Raw genomic sequence first — 23,148 nt, 5'->3', positions numbered from 1 at the left:
TTCAGGTCAGGTCTGTCTATTTAATAGCCTGACAGCAGTCGGCAGGATGGAGCGGCGGTTAAGTATGTGAATCAAGTAAAAGATAGAATTGTTATCAGCAGCTTTAGAACAGTTGTAAGCAAGTTTCAGTTTGTAAGATCGAACTGCTGTTAGCATGAAATCAATTGAAAATAACCCGGAAGGTCAGTCTTAATGTATTGTCGTTGCCTCTTAAGAAACGGCCTCTGTCTGTTCTCACACATTCAGTCAGGCAGACTCCCCTCCAGGCTGATAATTAACCATTTCAACCTCAGCGTGACCAAGATTCGATCCTCCCATATGTGACAATGCATAATTTAGCGGTCAAAGTTTGTCAACCAAGCTTTGCTGTACACTTGCCCTGATTTCTCATCGTTCGTTTGGGTATTGCTCTTGCCTGACACCCTATTGTGTTTTACACCAATATTATTCTTAAATATAATTTATGATGTATCTCTATTGCCATTTGAAAATGTCATCTGGATTTCTTTTGAGTTAACTCACCAAAGCAAACATGAAATTCTAAAGTACCCCCTTGATGGTCTTTAATAAGACAGCAGTTCCAAATTCAGACAATTATCATAATGCGACCAGCTTTCCACTGAACAACTTTTTTTCACATATAATAAAACATGAACTGTTTGTTTTTATGTACGTGTGTTTTTGCAAAAAAAAAAAAATATATATATATATATATATATATATATATATACATATATATATATATATATCTTTCTTATGATTCCCAAAACACACACTATGGACAAAATACACCTGCACTGTGCTTTTGCAGATGCTACATACAAAATTAGGAGAGATAGTTTAGGAATGGTCCAAAGGAAGTCAAGGGTTCGCTTCAGGTTACTTGACCCACTCCACTGATCACAAGGGGGTCAGAGCACATGAGAGTGTAAACTAGCTCGTACATCTCGTATTTCTCAGGTGCACCGAAGGTGTGGATAGTGCTATTCCCCAGAGGCACAATAACACTGCCAGCAAAATCTGATCACAGTTATCCGGCCGCGCAATTTTAAATAATAATAAAGCCTAATTGATGTTACAAACAATCTTTTCAGGGTTACAAAAAGGATGACACAACACGAGATTTTTTTTTTCTCCTCTGCATCTTGACTCGTCATCATATTCCACACACGAAGCAAACTGTAGTACTCCAGGAGCAGCAGCACCACCAGTAGCCCTGTGCTACAGATTCCCCCCTCTCATTCCTGTGAGCCCGGCACTTTATTCTCTGTGGAGCTTGACTCTAGTGGTGTGATGTCACCCGATGACGCCACGGCTACCATATGGGCATGGCCGTGACTTCCTTTTGTGACTGTGCTGTGCACCGCTGAGCTGCTGTATCAACAGAAAAACAAAGAAGGAGAACAAGAACGTTATTTATTTTTATTTTTTTTTGGATGACTGCTTTGAGCACAGTTTTTTGAGCACAGACTAAGGGGGTAAATGAAGACAAGATAAATGTGTTGTATTACTGCACATGACCCTATAATTCGGTGGATTTTTGGAGTCTGATTCATTGCGCTTAAGTTGAAGCATTCAGATGTGGACGGACTCCACCGCTTCAGTTTTTGGGGTGCTTGTTTGGCGTGCACCAAGTTTGAATGTTAGTGTTCACACTTAACCAAAGGAACAGAGCAACCAAACCAAACCAGACAAGTGTGAATGCCTCGGTTTCAAACAACTGTACTGTATATTTTGGATGATAGATTGAATTTGGGGCCTTAACTGTCTATCTGCACAAGACAGTAGCGTAAAAGCAATGACAACATTTACATTGAAACGGGCCTGATTGAGCCACTGGTTCAAATACTCAGATTTCCATTCTGTCATATAGAAATGATTCGATATTGCTGAACACGTTTTTGCATGTCATGATATATTATAAAATGGCCTTGTCTGTGCCCAACTGACTGTGGCTCTGCGTTAGCCATTCCTCAGGGGCTAGCCACAGATCACAATCAGTACACTTGTTGCTAGGAGACATATAAGTCCAAAGCCTCTCTGGCTGGCTGAGGTATCCTTGTGCGTATTTAACCAGCTTAATTGAGTGCTGCTGCGCCCACACAAATACAAGGAGCACTTTGGTAATACCTGCTGGGCCACAAATGAAGGAGAGCAGACACAAGACAAAGGATGACGGATATGACAAAATAACTCTTTTCACATTATTTCACAAAAAAATCTCAGTAGAGAAACCCTCAAGGTCAAACATAAATTCTAGGTTGCTGGTTGACTGCGACCTCATAATCCAAAACGTGTTTTCCCTCATTACGATTAAATAACAGTTTGTACTGACAATGTACTGAATAATGAGGTTATATAAAGCTAAACTAAAATACAATGACTCACCTGGAAGTGACATAGAAGCTTTGAAAGGGAGGGTCGCTTCAGACACGTCATACAAATATAAAACTAATTATTTCAAAAGAGTACAACAGGTACTTATCCTTAACTGCAATGACACGTACCTGTGAGAGGAGTCTCTTCACCATATCACTTAACACAGCTGACTTTGCGGTATATATTCCATTTTTCACTTTACTGATGTCAAATAATAATGAACTTATTGTACTGAGCAGCCAGGACAGAGACGTGTGTCCCCGCTTTTCAAGGTCATCCTCATCGGACATTACAAAAATAAATAAATGAATAAATAACGCTTGTGAAATGAAAGATGATTCTGGCCATCAGTGTTTGTTTCTCCATTGAATTGTGATTAAACTCCAAATTCTCCGACTTCGGGAGCAGTTGGAAATGAAATAAAGAGTGTGTACGTCTCTCATAAACGGCTCCAAATATTCTGGGTGGTTTTGATTTATTGTTTTGATTGCTCAGCTTCCCTCACCCCCTTTTTATTTTGCAGCCCGCTTATTTGTACGTCGCGGCTCCTTAAATAGACTTGCCGCCATAATTGGCGCGTAGACAACAATTCATGGGCTTTTCACTTGAAGCTGCTATTGCTTTGCCACCGGGCTTTATTTGATATAGACACATTGGAAGCCGTTCGTCGTAAGCAGGCTTAGTGCCCAGCGAGGAGGCAAGTCACAAGGAGTATAAGTTTTATAGAGAGTTCGAGGGAGGAGAGAATGGGAAACAGGAAGGAGCGAGCGCAGACCCATCCTCCAAGGCCATATACAGCTTTGATGCAGTATACAGTAAATGCTTGTGCGTGCGTGTGTGTGTGCGCACATGTACTGACCTTGTTTAAACAAACAGTGAACCGGCCCCCTGGCTCCCTCTGCCCTCCCCAGCGTGCAGGGCAAACAGCGAGCCTCTGAGATCGACGCAGTGCATATGCGCGATTAAAAAATAAATAAATACATAACTGAAAACTATGGACAAGAGCAGCTTTCCAAACGCTTTCTTCCCCAGGAAGTTAATAATCCATTCCAGGTGCAAACTGTTGGCATTATAAAATGTTTATTTACCGTACGGTCAATATTTTAAGCAACATAAAATTTCCAATTGTCACACAAGTTTAAAGAGATGTTAACCACAGTATACTGCTAATTATTCAACCATCCACCATTTATAGCGCTTGTCCTCATGAGGGTCACGGGTGAGCTGGCACTGACTCTGAGGGCGAAGCAGGATACAGTACGACTTGGATTGGTTGTAAGCTCAATCGCAGGGTACATATGGACAAACACGCTCACACTTATAAACTGTTTTAAAGTCTTATGGAATGTGGGAAGAAGCTGGATTATATGGAGCAAAAACACACGAGCGTTGGGAGAACATGCAAACACTACATAGACTCCAATTCCAAATCTCGGGACTGTAAGGCAGACGTGCTAATCACTATTGCACAGTGATGCAGATAATACAACTTAATCAAGGTGGATTCAAATAAAACTATTCACGTAAAATAGGAGGAACAGGAAAGTGTTTTGCAGAGCGATTTTCTTTCTTACCAGCAGGAATTTATTGTATATCTTGTATTGTATATCTCTGGAGCATTGTGGTTGTAAGTTTCACATGGTACTTGCTGAAGAAAATTTATTTGTACTTGACATTGTACTCCTCATATTGTATGAAGCAGCTCGAACCTTTCTTTTGTCACAGAAAGTAAAATGGCCAGTTTTATGGAAATCATCACACTATTTGCCTATACCATGGCTCAAACTCTTCTGTGTTGGCAAACAAAAAAAAAAAAAAGCCAAAGGAAACCAAACTACACTTGCAAAATTATTCAGATGACGTCTCACAAGACTCGCTGAAGTCTCGCCTGACAAACTACAGCCTGATAAAAATGACCTTCGCCACCATTGGGCTTGTTTCCACATCTGTCACATACACATACACACACATACTTAAACCCGACGGTTAACCCCTGAAGGACCACCATTTAGACTAAAGTCAATGTGCTCCAACCACCTCCCCCCCCCCTCCCCTCTCTTGCGTAAGTTGAAAAGCGGCGGCTTATGTGCGTATGAAGCCCCTCGCTCACTCACATACATACGCACACACACATACTCGATTGCATACACAAAAAGTCTCACCATGGCAACGGTGCAGCAACACAGGGAAACAACTTAGCAGAGTCAGGCGCTGGATGTAAGAAAGTGTCGAGTTACGGCCTGAGCTGAGGTGGACGGTGACAGAGACTTGTGACAAGAGTCAGGAAGCAAAATTGGGAACGCAGCGCGTGCAGGACGTGCAAACAACAAATTACTCGTGAACCACCCACCCTTTTTTGTCAGTATTTTCAATTCTATGGATGTTTTATGCTTCAGAGACTTGGAAAGTTAAGCAGCCTTAAGTTAAGCAGCCATGTTACCATGACGGTATAGAAAAAAGATCAAAACAGCGCCATTTCATCGAGAGCTGCAAAAGGAAGTCATACCTGACTTTACTTGCGTAGGGCAAATAGGCAAACTCCAAATGTATTCATTCCAATATGTACCTGTTGTTTTAGGGCAATGCTGAAGCACTTTATGCTCCTCCCCCAATTCGCCGACTGTGGAATATTAGTACCACACTGGAGAATCAGCGCCCCTACTGCTCATGCCCCTGTCAGTTAGAAATGATCTCTTCCAGGATCGAACTGTTGCCATCATAAAACAGATGAACTGCAGATTTATTAAAAGTACAAGCAATTTTTCAAGTAGCATGTGAAAGACCTTTTCACACTGCACTTAGTTTTCGCGGTGTTCACTGCGGGGTAGGATGTAGGATGGCGTAGGGACGAAGGGTGCTCAGCGCAAGTCTGTTCATATTTCGCACTGGTTGCTAAGCCTCCAAACAAGTACCGGTAGTAGCCTGGTGTCTTTTCCTGCTGGTTGAAAATATATATTTTTAAGAGGAGGAGCAGATGTGATATAGATGAAGAATGTATTTGCATTTTAGGCTATTGTAAAAATTCTCAACTTCAATGTTTTTACCACTTTCAATCAACCAGGCATATTCAACGTAGTGATCTCCATCCATTGCAATGCCTGTTTTACCGTCATTTGTCTTGCAACCCAGGGCTCAGGACAGTGCGACGCCACCACCTCTCCTAGCGGATGCACAATCAGATGCTACAGTGTGCTGCTGCCTGAAATGAACATTTTGTTTTTCAACTTGAGCGAGTTTTCTGTCTGGCATGTAATGCGCTTATCACTTATACTAATGTGAATATATTTTTACCACTCTTAAATGTAAAAACTAAAAAAAAAAATTATGTAATTTTGTGATTATGTCATTTTACATTTTATTTCGCAATCAAATGTAAAATTAAGTTTCAAAGAAAAACAACCCTTTATGATGCAGTAGTTTTACTCATTCTTACTACTTCTTTAGTTGAGGCTGATTAAATTTTTTAGATTAAGTCTTGACAAAAATAAATAAATAAATAAATATGCACAGTCAGTTGGCACACACTGAACCAAGCTTTCTTCAAAGTACCCTCAAACCAAGTCATATATGAAGGTGGTACAATTCAAATTCCAAATTATACGACCTTCAAGAGCCTTCGACTTTGACTAGCACATACACGTAAATGGAAACCCAAATTCTCTTTAGGCCGGGTATTACCTTGAACACATCTTTGCTGCGTGTACAATTTCATGTTTACACGCGGTGCTGGAAGATGTTTTTGCCCCCGTGCTTGTTGCCCTTATTACCGGACCAGTGGAACAGATGAAGGCCAAAAATAAATGGGGACTTTATTTAGTGGGAGCTGGATATGTAACTGTATCCAGCTGTTTTATTTTAGAGGGGAGAGTTCATCCCCTATCCCAAATCCAGTCTAGTCAGAAGCAGCAGCAGCGGTTACTGTTGGTTCATGGCGTTGAATTATAAAAGTGATCTTTTTTGTAAGATTCGGTTTCTTGCTGACCAGACAGCAAAGTCCATACGGTTTGCTGTGGACAGACAGAGAAGATGAGTAAAAGTGCAGAGACCACCCTCCTGCGGTATTTCACACTCAGCACAGATTTAGGGGGTGACTCCGGAATGTGAGACAAGTCAAGCGTGCATGTGCTGTGTTTTTTGTCGTTGAGACGCATCTTCAACCAGAACTCCTCTTTTACCCTTCTGTGTGTTTACCTAAATATTCCCCCCACCCCGAGCCTCCTCTCTTTGAAGAGTGCTCAGTCCCGCCATCCGTCTTGTTGTTGTTTCATAAACACATTGTGTTCAAGCCGGAGCGCTAGTGGCACAAGGTCTAAAATTAACACGGCCAAGTCCAAACTAGGGTAGATTTTCCATTTGGCGCATAAATATCTGAAGGCTGAAGGCAAATGTTTGTCCTAAAATAGTCCATGTCATAAAAGACATTGCGGAGTGTCTTTACCAAGTTTGATGTCATTTACAGGCTGTCTCAATTTGATACACACATCAGCACAATAAAACGTGTCTCAATATGGTGCAACTGTCTCAAGCGAGTTTTTTTGGCACTGTTTATACTTTGGTACCCAATCGAAATTCTCGACTGTCTCCATACGCAGATTGTCACTGGCCATCAGCTAATCAAATAGTACCAAATATATTGCAGAACACGGGAACATTAGACCACTAAGGTTTCACATAATTTACTGCAAATTTGTACGTTTTGAACAAAATGATGTCATCATGTGTGGTGTCAAACGCGCTGTTGTGTTGTGTGACTTTGTCTTTTAATACTTTTTTAATACTTTTTCTTTTCTTTTTCTTTTCACCTGAATTGTTGTGTTGTGTGACTTTGTCTTTTAATACTTTTTCTTTTCTTTTCTTTTTCTTTTCACCTGAACGACCCACTTTTTCCCTGTTGGGCTGTCATTCTTCATGTAGCTTTACCCTTATAAGCGATGCAACCGCGCTTGAGCTCTTGTTGTGAAAGTAAATGTTATTCTTCCAACTATCCTCGCGTTATGGCTCACGTGTTTATTTTTTGTTCACAGAGACAGTTTTGTGGCTCCTGCTGGCTGATATTTCAAGAACCCTCAAATTTTTCAGAACTAATTCTAATTATTGAATCAAAGAGAGCATAAATTGAAAATAATCATCTGTTTAGACACGGTTGCACATTTGGTTTAGCGACGAAAATCGTCCCTCTGTGTTAAGCGTTAACGTTGTTAAGCGTCAATGCAACATGAAAGGAGGCATTTTTCTGGCCCGTCTTATCTTGATTTCCTGCTTGCTTGGAAAGAAACCCTGATGCATTTGTCAACACTCCATCCCAAATCATAAAGAAATAAATCGAAGCCCCATGGAGTGATGAATGGGTGTGCATACATTACCCGTGCAGCCATTACAGTTGAAACAGTGGACGATGGGGGACATAAAGCGTGTATTTTGAGTTTCATGGAATTCCGAGCTTCAAGAGCAGAAAATCTATCTACTGTACATATTTCAGCCGGTACTGGCCCTATATGGTTGCGGGACCGTCCTCACACCACACGTTTTATGAAACTCTTGAGTGTTAAAGTTGGTTGCCATGCTCTGACCACAAACAATGGAACAAAATGTGTTGCAATCACACAAACTGTCAAGGACTGGTTTGTCTTTGAAGGAAAATGGCCACAAGACCTCTAAAATGGCTGCTTCGACCCAAACGGCAGACTTCCTTTGTCTTTTCATAGATGGATTTTTGAGACTTTGTAGCGGGTCTATTTATGATGGACATGCCCAAGAAATTTCATTGTTCCTGACTTTGCAGATTGCATGTTAAATGGCAAAATATTGGAAAGAAGAACTGCATTTTTTGTTGCTTTTGTTTCCTTGCTTACTTGCGGCCTATGGCAAAGCATCACATGATGGTGGACTTGACCAGTTTTGGTGGGGTTTCTGATCTTTCCACGCGCAGCTCTTAACTCATTTTATTGTGTCTGTGGCATATGTGCTGCTGCTGCTGCTGCTGCTGCAGATAAATGGTTTGCACTGCGTTCGTGCGCAAGCACTAACCACCTGGGCAAAACAAGTGTGACCGTGTGGTTTTCTGAATATAAAAATCGTGTCATTTACACTCATGGACCATTCAGACTTGGCTGCGTAATGACCCGTTAGCTTGTTACTAGCATGATTTATGCTTTCATGTGGCGGTTAAGATCTGCCTAGTGTGGTTGCCAAAGATGAGCCTGTAACTGGTTATTATGGTGGCCACATGCTGCTCCTTAGTATAACTTCCTTCCCAATACATTTCAAGTGCCAGATACTGTGGTTTACAACAGGGACTTGGATTCTAGTCACGGTTTACTGCACCCGAATTTACCTTCTGTGGTGTCTGTTAGACTGGTTTCGGGAATATTTGAATTGACTGTAAGCTCTTGCTTAATTAAACTCAGCACACACATGAATGTGTACCAGTAGTCAGTCATGTTTATCCCGTCATGCTTCCATTGCGGAGCACAAAGAAAAGATTTTGTAAAGTATACAGAATCCGTATATATAAACCTCTTGGGTCTTTGCTTCACAATGAAGCCGAGGGCATGGAACTTTGTAGTTCAAATCGAAACAATTTTAGCAAATGAATTGATTTAAGTGGTGCCAAAAACAAAGCTCAACAGAGGTTTTGTGCTGTATTTCCTGTTGAGCAGCACTATGTGGGCTTAACGCAAATCCATTTGAACTCTGAAAATGTCATCGCTTTTGGATAATGATAACATCACGCTGTGATTTGCATTCTATTTTCTTGTGGTTGTTTGTGTCTTTTATAAGCAATGATTATTTGAGAGATTCCCTTATAAATAGCATGTGAATTTTGAGAGAGGCCAATTCTATGTATAAGACTTAAGGGAGCACATTGTATCAGTTCTCAAAATTTCATGGAAATACTGGATGCCTGCTCGGGCAGGATTGGGCAACTGGCAACTAGCAGCCCACATGCGGCCCACGGCCACACTCTGAGGGGTCCCTTGATTAATAAAATAATTTGGCTCACTTCTTCTACTTATCTCCTATTCGTCTTTCGTAGATTAATTGTCTCCTCCTAGAAGAGAATGAGGAAGAAAATAAAATGTTGCAGTAAAATGTTGATTGTGCAGAAGAGCACTGCCGTGCCCAAAGCTAAAGGCACAGCAGCAGGGTATGCTAATGTTAGCATATATGTTTATTTTTTTCATGTCTGGTTTTAGCAGTGAGTGACCAGAAGTATTTCATGCGAACCCGTATGGTTTAGGCTAGTAGCCGCCCTTACCAATAGAAAAGTATCATATGTAGCTAGTAGCGCAGTAGCTAAATTGCAGTGGAAATGGTGCATAGTCTCATATTTTGGTTTTGATAAATAATGAATCCCCTTTTGATTGATTAAGCATGTTTCATTCACTTAGGTCAGTGTCGTTCAAGGTATGGTCGTGATTATTCACACAAGCCTTTTCACTCCAGTTGGTTTTGGAACAGCATGTGATGAATCTCACTAGCTCTCCCTCCAGTTACCACAATATTGGACAGAGCGTTGACGCGGTGGTGTGTGACGCGAAGCTTAGAAGAAGATGGGGTCAGTAACCAGCTGCAGCTCGCTTGAGGCTTGGCAGTTCCCAGGGTGCAAACAGCACTGAAAGACCTTGTTCTCCTCTGCGAGCCTCTAAGAGCTGCCCTCCATCTAAGCCGGGGATAGGCGGGGGGTGGGCCGTGAGGGCAGCACAGTGCGTGCAAATGTGAGCGGGGGTGCCATCCTGCCGTCACCGAGTCTGCCAAGCACAACATTACAACAGTAGTGGGATTGTGCAGCTTCTGGGTTTCAGAATAAGGTCCTGCTCTTATTTCCATCTTGCCCTCAACTATACCAGACAAGCAACACTTTCCGCCACCAAATATCTCACCTGTCTTGAGTGGAAACCGGGGTGGCAACTCTCATGACAAATGGAGAAAGCAGCTGCTTGCCGGGTGTGCGAGGCCAACACGGTTGGCAGGGTTAGACACTGGATTTGAAAAGGACAACAACATTACTACTGGCAGTTTTCTCTCCTTGTCAAACTGACTTGAACCATGAATGAGCTTTGTATGCAGTCGCCTTTAGAGGAAAGTGCATCAGTCTTCTTTTTGGGTAACAATGGCTTGTACCCGAGCTGGTACCCTGAATCCTTATAGACTTGACACTAAAATTCCACTTCTGAAAAAGCTAAAAATATTTACTACTGGTACCTTGAAACGTACTCCTGATAGACTTGACACTAAAATTCCACTTCTAAAAAAGCTAAAAATATTTCCTACTGGTACCCTGAAAGGTACTCCTGATAGACTTGACACTAAAATTCCACTTCTGAAGAAGCTACAAATATTTAGCCTTGGTCCAACCTTAGCGTTATGAGTGGAGCTCGCACCTTGAAGACAGCATTGTCCTCATTTTATATTTCTATTTTTAACTATTCGTTCATTATGGCTACTATCTGTCAAGCTGTGGAAATATTTGAATATCAGTCCCATCAAATAGGATACCATTTCGGTCATTGCATATTTATTTGTATTTAGTTACTTAGCCAGCACACAATGTGATTCTTTGTAATCAAAAAAGTCAGATGGATGTGTTCAGGATTCGCTCCGGCTCGTTGGAGGTCTAGTTAAGGGTATAAATTCTCTTGTTTTTATGGTAGGGAGAAACATGGATTGCACTGTATTTATTTCTTTTCTCAATGTCATATACTGCTTTGCCAAAGTAGCCCCAGGTGAACTTCTGGGGAATTACTGGGTTTGTGGCATTACTGTCTCCTGCACCAGGTTTGGAACAGGAAAAAATATCGAGGCCTATTAAGTCAATCATCAGTTAGACTCATAGAATGTCAAAATGCCAAATGAATCTCCAGTGCCTTTGCCAGAACTGTAACAACCTTCAACTGACATTGGAAATCCCTCCCAAACAAAAGTCAGACAGCTGAATGCTTCTTTGTTCACACCTTACAGCTGTACTCACATGTGCTTGATTCCGTTTTCTGTCATGTTTCAGCTGGTTGGCTACAGCGAGAAGCCTGTCAACCTGCAGATGTTCATCGGAACAGCAGATGACCGTTACTTGAGGCCGCATGCTTTTTACCAAGTGCACCGCATCACCGGGAAAACTGTGGCCACGGCCAGCCAGGAGATTGTGATCACCAGCACCAAAGTTCTGGAAATTCCTCTCCTGCCTGAAAACAACATGTCCGCCTGGTACATGTCACACATATTTCCAGGTTGCATTTTCCATTTACGAGCTTCCCGCAGTGAGGAAGGTCCGGCCGTGTTTACGGCTTTTATGGCTTACCCCAATGTGAACTTTTATGTATTTTTAATTTAAATCAACATAAGGTGGTGAACACCAAAGGAGTAGAGACGTAAACTTCATGTGACTATTTAAGATCCTGCATCATGATTATATTTGCGGAAGGCCCTGCTTCATTTGTTTACATTGGATTTAAGTGGAAAGGATGTGGTCTGGACTTTCCCATTTGTTTTACATTTTACATTTAAAAAGGTTCTTCCAAAACCCTGCTGTGCATGTATTTGCTTTTCTCTGGATTTCACAATTTACAAGCCAACTACTTTCCCTTCTTCTTCCCACAGTATCGACTGTGCAGGCATCCTGAAGCTACGGAACTCAGACATTGAACTGCGGAAGGGGGAGACGGACATTGGAAGGAAGAACACACGGGTACGCGTGGTGTTCAGGGTTCACATCCCTCAGCCGAATGGGAAGGTTCTGTCGCTGCAGGCGGCCTCTATTCCTGTAGAATGCTGTAAGTCACAAACACATACAAGCGCACTATAAATGACGTTTTTCTACCTAACAATAATTGAAATCCACCTTTTCACCAAACAGCACATTTTTGTTCAGTTCTACATTGAGAAGAAAAAAAAGGAGAATCAATAATTAATGCAGTGTCACAGTGTCCCAAGCTCTTGGACACAAGACAAATGATGTACCGTTCTATCAGTGGCCATCATGGGGCGAGAGCTCGGGGAAGAGCTTATGCCCCCTCGCTGGTCTTAGAATCAGATGGACCCACAGCTTTCTTTTGGCTGTTGCTCGGCTTGTCGTCACCTCCTTATTTTAATCAAAGCCAGGACTTCCCGTCGTAGAACAATCACGAGTACATATTGCCGAGCTGCAGCTTCGTTTACATCCATACAAGCGGGAAAAGGCACACGGTTCTTTTCCTATTCTGTCGCTTAGCAACCACTGCCATTTATGGGCGAGATTGAACTGTACCACTTTCATCTGTGCGCCGTCTGCGGTGTGTAAATTTCTTAAGGCTTACCGTTTAAAATCATACTGCGGAGAACCGAACTGAATTGTACCGCTTGGTGAAAATCTTAATATACTCCTGAAATAAATGCCATATTTTACCCCGTCAATGTGACAAAAGATGACTTAGCAAACTCTTTTGTCTGTAACGTCTGCTGTGTAACCCCCAGCCCAGCGTTCGGCTCAAGAGCTGCCACAAGTTGACAAATCCAGTCTGACCAGCTGTCTGGTCTGTGGGGGAGAGGAAATGGCCATCACTGGGAGCAACTTCTTTCCAGAGTCCAAAGTCATCTTTTTGGAGAAGGGCCCTGGTAAGACCTTTGTTGGTGGTTTTTTTTGTGGGTTTTTTGGGGTGGTATTTGAGGAACCCAGCCTAACATAAGGTTTTAGAAGTACAAATATGACATGATTCATCACTGAATTTACTTCAGAGCTGCCGCAACTACTATTGTTCTGCTGTGTTAAAATCAAGTCCACACATGGCAGAAAGTTAAGTCGTGTGAGTGAGAGACCATCGCAAAGATCTTTGAGGGAAATAAGGCACGGAGGAATGTCCTCAGCTCTTTGAGGGCTATGCATAAGCATAGAGATGCGCCGTGGTTGAACGGTCAAGTCCAAAAACAGGAAGAAAGGGTCCTCAGAGAGGAGATATAAAGCTGGGCTCCATGTATGAAGAAATTGGACTGTAGAAGAAGGGTAAAAAGACAATGAACCAACAGGGAATGGAAGATGACGATGATGATGATGATGATTGGGGTTTGTCTAAACGATCCCCTCATCTCGACTAATCTGTCTGCTTTAGTGCAAAAGGCACTGATTGGAGTAATTGTAGCAGTGGAAGAAATAAGAAAGAACGGAAGGCAGTGACTGATATTTTTCCATTTTCCTGAACTGAAAAACAACAGTAGTTGTGTGATTATAGGATGGCACCATAAATGGCTTCAGTCTGACAGTGATCCCTAACCTCCAGGCACACGTGATCCAACTAGAAAAACAAATAGAAATCACGTGTAGCTTTATAATCAAGACTGATCATTTGAGACCAAATCCACACTAAGACTTTGGGAAGTCAAGACCAAGTGCAAACCAAGACATTGGGGAGTTGAGAAGAGTCCAGACCGTGGCTTTGTGGAGCTCAGACCAAGTCCAGGCCAAGATTTTGAAAAGTTGAAACCACATCCAGACAAAGACTTTTAGGGGTCAAGACAAAATCCAGGCCAAGACTTTGAGAGTCAAGACCAAGTCCCCGATCAAGACTTTATGGAGCTTATAGCAAGTCCAGGCAAAGCCTGGGGGGTTTGTCACAATAGAATGTCATTCCTCCATTTAAAACTAAAGAAGCCTTTTCGATAAAGAGATGAAACATTTTCAACAAACAAGAAAAGTCCAGTTGAATTATTTCAACTGTTGTAGGCTAGCAATATATTTTTATTTTTTATAGAACAGCAATATTATGTAGTGCATAAAATTGTCTTCGTATTTATGTACGGACATCTTTAGTGTTTATTTAGAATAGAATAGTAGAATAGCCACATTTCATTAGGCATTCACGCTAAGATTAAAGGAAATCTATCAATTTTACAAGGATGAAAGTGTATACAAACGAGACTAAGCAGTGACTGCACTCCACCTGAACGGTGACACACGCATGCTAATTTGTTTCTCACCATTTTTTTCCCCTTGAGTAAAATGTATTTATTTATTTTTTAATCCGGCACATAAATTGCACTTTCTTTCTCCCCCTGACTCTGTTGTCTGCCCGATCCGAGTCATTGTCTTAGTGTGGTATGAGCTTCTTGTTGGTGCTTGTTGTCTGACGTAGCATGTGGGGCCCTTGCTCCAGCCTGTTGAATGTCAACAAGACGTGGTGCAATAATGCGCTGCTGTCAGCTGCCAAGACTTTCAAGGACATTTCTTCATCGGGAAAGGAAATGTCCCTCTCAATGGATACTGCATTACCACAACTAAGGCTTTGGTTGTTAGATTAGATTACGGCTACAGAAGGTTAGATTTAAATCTACAGGAAAGTGAAAAGCCGAAAATGTTCCTGAGATGAGAGAGTGTGCTCAAGCTACACAAAGACTCACCCTCGCTAACAGACGCAGATGTCTTTGGTTGGAATTATGAGGGAACTTTGGTTTTGCGGGGAAGACGCTATGCAGGTAGAGACTGTGGTAACATCATTAAAACACAAACTTCAAATAATACAGCTCAGAGCTACATTCTGTGCTAACGTAGCAAGTCAAATAAACGTTTAGTCAATGGCTTCAGTGTCTTCCAACCACAGGGTCCTGTCAGTGTTCCCTACGATGTCTGTCTAAATAATTAGATCCAACATTGGAAAACGGCAAAGGATGTTTTTCAGCAGTTAAAATAAATACAGTGATTCCACTGTGCTCTTTAGAATGTCAGCCAGGCAAGACAAATAGGAGGTTTATTTGGACATTTGATTGTGATTAAGTCACCGCTACTAAGATTTTCTCCACGTGGCCTCTGGGCCTCGAAAAGGAGGACACAAAGCTCGTCAGTAACAAATCCTGTGGTTCCTTAGCCACATTCATCAGTGCAGACGGTAAAAGTTATTTTTTTCCCCTCTTTTCTCTACTCTCTTGTTAGATGCGCGGCCACAGTGGGAAGTGGAGGCCAAAATCATCCGGGAGAAAACTCAAGGCGTGAGTAGTCTGTTAGTTACCTAAATAGAGTGGAACCTCCAGAGTGGAGCACAACCTGGTCGACCTTTGGTTTGCTTGCATTTCCGTATAAAATTTCCAATTGAAATGACTTTTTGAATAATTTGTCAAAAATGTCAATATTATTAAACCTTTAACTGTTTTAAGGTATCAGTATAAACTATCTCACACACAAAAGCAGACCTTTAAAATGGAAAATATAAATGTGGGGAGGTAATAAATGTCATGCAATGTAAATAGTAAATGTAAAACATGCATCAAACGCTACCATTTGATCACCAGTGATAAGCATTGCCAGCTAATCGGGCTCCAGCTAGCGGCTAGTGCGAGAAGCTAATGTAGCAGGCTCCATTTTTGCTCAGCACTACTTCTTATCAAGCAATACCCACCTATGGACTACATGCACAACACCAGATCAATCAAAGACAAACTGCTCATGAATGGGAACAATTAAGAAAAGTAGAAACCTTACGGGATAAAACTACTAACAAGAATGCTAACCAAAGTGAAACAGAAGCAAAATTCATGCACACATGACTACTAGTGGTCATCTTAAACTATCATGTCACTCACTTGAACACTTAAAGCCAAAACCCGTGATTGACTGGCACCAAGTCTAAAATGGATGGATGATAAAATTCAACGCACACATTCAGGTAGTCCTCTGATGCTGGCTGAAATTAGTTCAAGTGAGGTGAACAAATTTGCTCTCGGATATCAAGTGGAGGTTCCGCTGTCGAGCTCTTTTTTTGTCAAGTGGAGAAGGTGTGTTTAAATAATAAGCACTGTTTTGCTTTTCACGCAGTCATGTATTGTAGTGGAAGTCCCTCCGTACCACAGTAAGACTGTGAGCTCCGCTGTGCAAGTGCAGTTTTATGTCTGCAATGGAAAACGGAAAAGGAGCCAATCCCAGCGCTTCACTTACCTTTCAGGTGAGGTTAAGTTTTTTTGTTTTTTTTGTTATTATCATTGTTATTACTGGACCATTTTATTGTTCGATGATTTGTAAATGTTGCTTTTTCTATGGGCGTAATCAATTAATTCCAGACATGATGGATTCCTTTTGTTTGTCGCTTCCTGCTTCCTCCCACAACAGTTACAGAGCACAGTACACTATTGTATCACTAACCCATTTTGTCAGTCTAAAGAACCTGACTGTGACGCAGTGGAGTACCCCCATGTCACAAACACCTGCTTGCTGTTGGTTTTGTAAAACCTTCACTAACTCACAAGCCCGTTTTGGTCTGAACTCTTTTTCTGTTCAATGTAGTGGGTCGAGATTTCTGAGTGTGTGATGCCATAATTTGAGTGTCTCCTGGTGTGTGTGTCGTGCCTTCAATAAATAATGCCATTAACATTCTTCATTTTTAAGGTTTGTTGATTGTGTTCACAACAACATTTAGTTGACCCACATTTGCTTGTTAAACAGACCGTACCATGCGTTTAAGGTAAAGGTTGTATTTATTGTAAGCAAAGAGATGACTGTCAAACAGAAACTTGAGCCTACTACATACAATTCTGTAATTGACAAAACGACGTGTGTGTGTGTGTGTGTGTGTGTGTGTGTGTGTGTGTGTGTGTGTGTGTGTGTGTGTGCGTGCGTGTCTGTATATGCCCCTCCACCCACCTGCCCTCTATTTGCGAGCACGCCCACTCAGGCGGTTCCTGTTCCTGTTCCCTTTTGACAGGCTGCGGCAGCCAATGACGGCAGAGCAGAGTAAACCCTGCACTGTTTGTTCGCACAAGCAGGTTCGGTGACACCATCAGAGGCACCGCAGACACCACCTGCTTTATTGTGTTCATATGCTTGTGTGTGAGTGTGTGGGTTGGAGGTGGTGGTCTAATAAGTCATGTTTCCTGTCTTGTTGTGGACTGTGTGGTAGCGATCGCTGTAGCAGACGACGCCACATACTGAAGAATTACCCATGCACTACTGGAAATTAGAATTAACTCTCTTTATCCTGTTATTACTGATCTACTCTGTTTTACTAAATCACACTGCAAATAAAGTAATTTTCTAAACATCCAGCCATAATCCGAGCCTCTGATTCTCATGGGGGTCAAGGGCATGCTGGAGCCTATTTCGGCCATCTAAAATGCGACTTAATTCCCATAAAACTACAGCTGCAAAAAAATTGTTAGTTGTGCCCCTGAGAACCTGGAGAAAACTGATGCAAGCACAGCGGAGGTCATACATACACAGCACAGAACGAAAGAAGCTGCTGCTGCCTCAATTTGAACCCCCAACTTGAGAGCCGTGAACTGCGCCGCATTGTCGTCGGGATCCTCGGATCAAATCCAAGTTGTTTGACTGGCAAACGATTATAGTTCAGAGGGTCCGCTGAAAATAATTTCTTTGTATACATCTATCATCTCATATTTGTGTGGATTCATTGGGAAAGCTTGTTTAGCTTTTTCGTTTTTTTAAATGTTTTTTTTTTTTTTACCCCTCGTCCCTTCATCCCAGAGGGGTGATGGGGTGAGTCGAGGGCGTGAGATCAATGAACTCGTTTGTTCTGTTGCTCTGATCCGTGCTGGGGGGCATTCAGGCATTCAGCTTGTCACACAGCATTTCATGTGATGGCGTCCAGACTGACCGGCAGCATATGCTCGTCCTCTTGATTCTGAGCTGAAGGAAAATAAATAAATTTTTTGAAAAGAATCACAATTAGGTACAGTTGGTAAATCTGAGAGCTGAAATAACTGTCCTGTTTATTGTATCAATGTAAAATCTGAGAAGATTTTTTTCAATCAATCAGAGTTTGAATTGCACTCATTTGTCCCCGGCCCCCTGCATTTTAATTCCTCATCTTATGACTTCTATTGGTCCAATTTAGCACAGACACTTTGGAGAAATAAAACCAGAAACTGTGTTTGCCACCTATGTGCATTTCTGTGAAATGTATTTTCTTTTCTCTCTTTCTCTTCAGTGATGGTGAAACAGGAACACCGGGATGAGCTGGACCATCCCGCTGTATCTGCCATGTCCATGCCCCTGACACATGCTGCCAGTCTGGTGCGCCCTCAGCTGCCTTCCCCCGATCAGGGCCACCCATCGGATAACCTTCTGTCCACCTCCCCGCACGGTCTGGCCTCGGGCTCGGGACCCGTCCTGCTGTCCCTGCAGGCTCCCTGCCCTTCCATAGGCTCCCCATCCTTCCAGCACCTGCCTCACCTCCAGGGTCGCAGTTTGCACCACGCTCCCGTCGACTGCCACATGACGTTCCATCCGAGCTCCTCTCCCGTCCCACTTCCTGCCTCCCCGTCGCCCTCGCGGCCCTCGTACCAGCCCATGCAGCGCAACCAGAGTCACGCTCACAGCCTGTCCTTCAACGGCCAGTCAAGCCTTTCTCCTCAGAGCTATGACAGGATGCCTTTCCAGCAAAGCCCCGGTGCTGCGTCACACCCGCTGGGCATGGGGATAGTGTATTCCTCCTCCCCCTGCTCGTCCCCGTCAACGCCCGTGTCGTCAGGCCCCATCGCGGGGTCTCCGCAAAGCCACCAACCCCTTCTCGCCCCCTCGTCCCCACACCTCCACACGATGGGAGGCTACCACTGCTCCCCGAATCCCACTCAGGTGCCCTCACCTACTGGCCCCCCACTCGTGGGGCCCCACTCTTCCCAGCTTCAGAGGGCCATGGGCTACCACCCAGTGAGTCAACGCTCAGCCTCCTGCCCTACACCATGCACCGCCCCTCCTCCGCATATGATCCCGTCAGCCCATTCCGGGCCTTCTTCCCCTCAGCTCCACTCGCTGCCCTACCAGTCTCCCACTTCCTCTTCGCCAGGTAACAGTCCCTTGGGCCCCTTGCAGCATCCGCATTCAGGACATCCTTCTCCTCAGGCGGCTAGCCCGGTCATGGCCGGCTTGTCCCCGACTGCTGCGGGGCCTTTGGTGCACCCACTAAGCCCCCAGGGGCCATTCACATCGGAAGTCGAGAGGCTGAACATCAAAGAAGAGCCGGAGGATAGGGAGCCTACCTTCCGCTCGATAGGCCTACAAGACATCACACTGGATGATGGTAAGTTATTAAAGTGTTATTGATCATACCTTACTAAAGTGGAATCTATATATTTGAATGGGCCTAACAGATTGGAATCAAAACATGTTTCTTCTACTTGTTATTGCAAAAGGGAGAAATATGATGAGCACCTAACAACCGGAAATGGCTTATTTATAGCAATAGACTAGTAGTCAGCTTGGATATACTCCATCTTAAGCACTGTAGAAATTTGAACGTGTTGGACGTTCACCACTTCAGTCCATCGGGACATTTGTCTTCAATACCTGTACGTCCTGCCATTCAGATTTGAGGAGCACGCACATACAGTTCAGCTGCTTTTCAGGTGAATCTCTGAGGGACAGTCAAGGCCGTTCATAACAAGTGCTTGCAGAGATTACTTGCAAGCATCCATATTTAAAACCAAGACACTGCTTTGGGATTCAGTTAGATCATGTGACAAATCCATACCCCATGATGTAAACCAATACTCGTCAGCATCAGTTTATTTTCTGTGAGCTAAATCCTTGGTGTTTGATTACAGTGATAGTGTCTCATCTGTCGGTGTTGCCCCAGTCCGAGGCAGGACTTTGTATTTGGCTACGTCTGACACACGGGGCTGATAACCAAAGCATCAGATTAACGCTCCAATTCCGTTCGATGTATGGCGGCCATTAGGAGACTAATTACCTCACCGGGCAAGATGTTGTTGCAGCATTTAGCTTGACTTCATCTTCCTGCCAGTGTACACAGAAATAATCGGTACTCGAGGCAGAAAAAAAATACCTCGAGCGTTTTTGTTTAACCGAGGTACACTAATTACTCAAGGACTTGTTTCAGCCCTTATTTACCTTGATAGCAATATTGCATAATAATTGCCAAGTCGCAGATTGTGTGGGTTGCCGTGGTTATTATATTCTGTGTGCAAGTGCATGTTTTCACATGTCTAAATGGGATGCACAAGAGAACATGTTGACTTCACAATGAGCAGTGAAGTCAGTCCAAAGCATGAGGCCGCTGGCTTTTTCCCCGCCTAGATTTCTTTTATCTGAAGTACACGTCTCCAAACAGCCTCTTATCTGCCACTCAGGAACTTGGCTAGTTCGCCATGGGGGGGGGTGGTTAATAAATAGCCAGGCAAGGCTGGGTTGGGAGGTGTTACATTGTGTGCTCGCACGGGTCAGCCTAATTAACACAGGCCACTTGTCAATAAGTCGTGTGTGAAAATCCAGTGAGGTTCATCGGGGAGCTGCATTTATGCAACCACACACGCCACTGTCAAGTAGGCTGAGTACACGGTTTAAAAAAAAAAAAAAATTCTCACATTTTAATTCGAACATGCGCATCATAGCTCGTTTTATTTTTGTGTTATTGTTGTTGTTGTTGTTTCTGACACACTCACGTATTTTCTGGGGAGGGTAAATGTACATTCGCAGGCTGTGCTCTTTTCCGAAAAAGTTTGCGAGTGACACGGTTCAGCCGGGAATGTGAGCTCCCCCTTTGAGCCTGTGGCTAAAAATAGCTTTGTGTGCCAGCCCGGCTCTGCAGGCCATGTTTTGAAGTAGCAACGTGGAGCCTGGCCCCGGTCTGTATTTTTAAGAGGTCACTGCCTACTCACTAAGTAAGACCGTATTCACTCTGTGCCTCTGACAGACACAGCATTAGTAAGTGTATCCATTAGCATGATGTACAGTATGTCTTGCGAAGCTTTCTGCTGATGAGTCACGACTAAAGGTACATTTACATGGTAACAACCGTGTTCAAACCGTTTTTTGTTTTTTTTTTTTCTCGAATAGACCTTATTATGCATGCCTGGCCAGTATTTGGCGATGTCACTTTCGAAGAAAATCTACACACACATGCGCAGCAAATGCTTGTCGGTAGCAGTCTCTTGAAATAAATAAAATAATAAAAATTGTACCTGAACAAATGTAAACAAACAGTTTCAAAGTTTAAATGCAAATGTACATACCACTAGAAGGCGTTCCAATAGATGCGACATAAACCACTGGAACAAATAAATATAGGCTTGTACTTAAATAGGCGTCTCGCTGGAGGCCCTCCCAGTTTTCATGATCATAGTTTATGGACTCCTCATTTAATCAGACATTTAGGAGTTAAATTCCATGCCCATTTCGCCGTCGTTGCTAACAAAAAGAGCAGCACCGACCGAGGCAGATGAATTGCACGTTGTAAAGGAGTTCCCAGTTTTAAAAGGGTTGTCATTGGAAGTGATGTGGAGAAGTTGCATTCTAGTAGATTCTGACAGGTGGTGGCCTCACAATATTGCATGCATCCATGTTCCAGGGAGTTTTTCAAGAAAAAAAAAATAAAAAAAATCAAACAATTGCCTTTTTAGGTTCCACATTGCACTACCTTTATGTTTTCAGGTTGTATGGACAGATATGCCCAAAAGTATTGGTGATGCCACATCTTGAGTTGGTCAACTTGTATTTCATATTTGTTCCATGGGTATATTTTAGTCAAAAATGACACGTTCAGTTGCAAAAGTGTTATGGATGACTAAAGTAAATCAAGGCAACAGTGGATCCAAAAGCGAATGGGAGACTGTTTGTCAGAGGTTAAAGGGAGTATTTAAATAGAGTGAGAGAGAGAGTCTGATAATCCAGCTCGGGACACAATGGTGGCTCGTAAACAAGAAAGTGAAGCTCCGGTTTAGGGTAGGAGAACTTCGGGGGAGAGGAGAACAGTAGTCCGTGGAGGAAAAACGCAGAGCCAGGCTGGATAGGTAAAAAGACAATCAAGTTCAAAATGGCATTTACACTAGTAATGACCGGACTACCACTCAGAACACCCGAGTCATCTGGCACCCGCTTGCAGCTCAGCAGAGGTCTTATACACAGGAGGATGATTGCTGATCAGCTGCAGGTGTGGGAACACCATCCGGAAATCACCTGGCCCAACCTGATAATTAATTAAAGGAAAAAAGACAGAAAATCCCTGGAAGTGGACTCGCCAAAATAAATGAGCAAGTGATAATAAATACCCAGAAGGAAGAAGGTCTGTGGCAACACGTCACAAAAAGACGAGAGAAGTTCGGTCTATTACGACACATTTTAAGAGACTCCACAGATGAGGGAAGGGTGGGCGGTCACCATGTTGTGTGATGACTGCTCTTCTCCGCACTGATTGGAAGTGGGGACTCGGGTTCAAATTTGACCTGATTATCAGTATGCGTGTATGCGGGCTTTAGAGTCATAATGAAAAATATTCATCATTTTGATCAGGTTTTGCATTCCATTTTGATAACACTGGTCAACAGTTTCTAAATTTAAATTTATCAACGATCATCATCACCATCAAAAATACACTCTGGAACACATTATGCCATTGCTGATTAAAATGTGCCGTTGGACCGGTGTAATTATTCGCATCCCTGATCTGATGAGACAATGTTGATCAAACACAATCTTTTGCACCATCCTGAAGGATCAACTCTAACTTTATTACAGCGGATATGCTTGCATTCAGAACACGAATAAATCATTTTTGAGTAAGCTTTGTTCAAATTTTAAAAATAACTCATGTGAATAGCCTGAACGATTCAATTGAACAGTCATTTCCAGTGAATAGATTACCCATTACTGAAAGAAAGTCTATGCGGCATTATTTATCCACATTGATGACATTTTTGAACAATAATGAATAAACCGCTCCTCTGTAGAAGCAGCAGTAATAATACCACAGAAGAGCCAACGTGGAATGAGTACAAACATGGAGTGTGTGTAGAAAAACTGCCCTCGTTTGCTAGCAGATGGCCCCTGTGACGTGTACAGGC

The 23,148-nt window shown here is 42.8% G+C and overlaps 1 protein-coding gene across 2 annotated transcripts in view; it reads left to right on the top strand.

The window, feature by feature from the left end:
- nfatc3a (nuclear factor of activated T cells 3a) overlaps positions 1–23,148 on the top strand; it is a 53,383-nt gene that overhangs the window by 21,503 nt on the left and 8,732 nt on the right. For both annotated transcript variants that reach the window (XM_019891502.1, XM_019891511.1), the window contains exons 4-9: positions 11,384–11,583; positions 11,977–12,149; positions 12,829–12,969; positions 15,275–15,330; positions 16,154–16,280; positions 18,279–19,370. In XM_019891502.1, coding sequence (XP_019747061.1) covers positions 11,384–11,583; positions 11,977–12,149; positions 12,829–12,969; positions 15,275–15,330; positions 16,154–16,280; positions 18,279–19,370 — 1,789 coding nt within the window. The remainder of the gene's footprint in view (positions 1–11,383; positions 11,584–11,976; positions 12,150–12,828; positions 12,970–15,274; positions 15,331–16,153; positions 16,281–18,278; positions 19,371–23,148) is intronic.

This window comes from Hippocampus comes, unplaced genomic scaffold (assembly GCF_001891065.2).
Source record: "Hippocampus comes isolate QL1 unplaced genomic scaffold, H_comes_QL1_v1.1 scaffold275, whole genome shotgun sequence".
Classification (NCBI taxonomy): Eukaryota; Metazoa; Chordata; class Actinopteri; order Syngnathiformes; family Syngnathidae; genus Hippocampus; species Hippocampus comes.
This window is presented reverse-complemented; position numbering and strand designations above follow the sequence as displayed.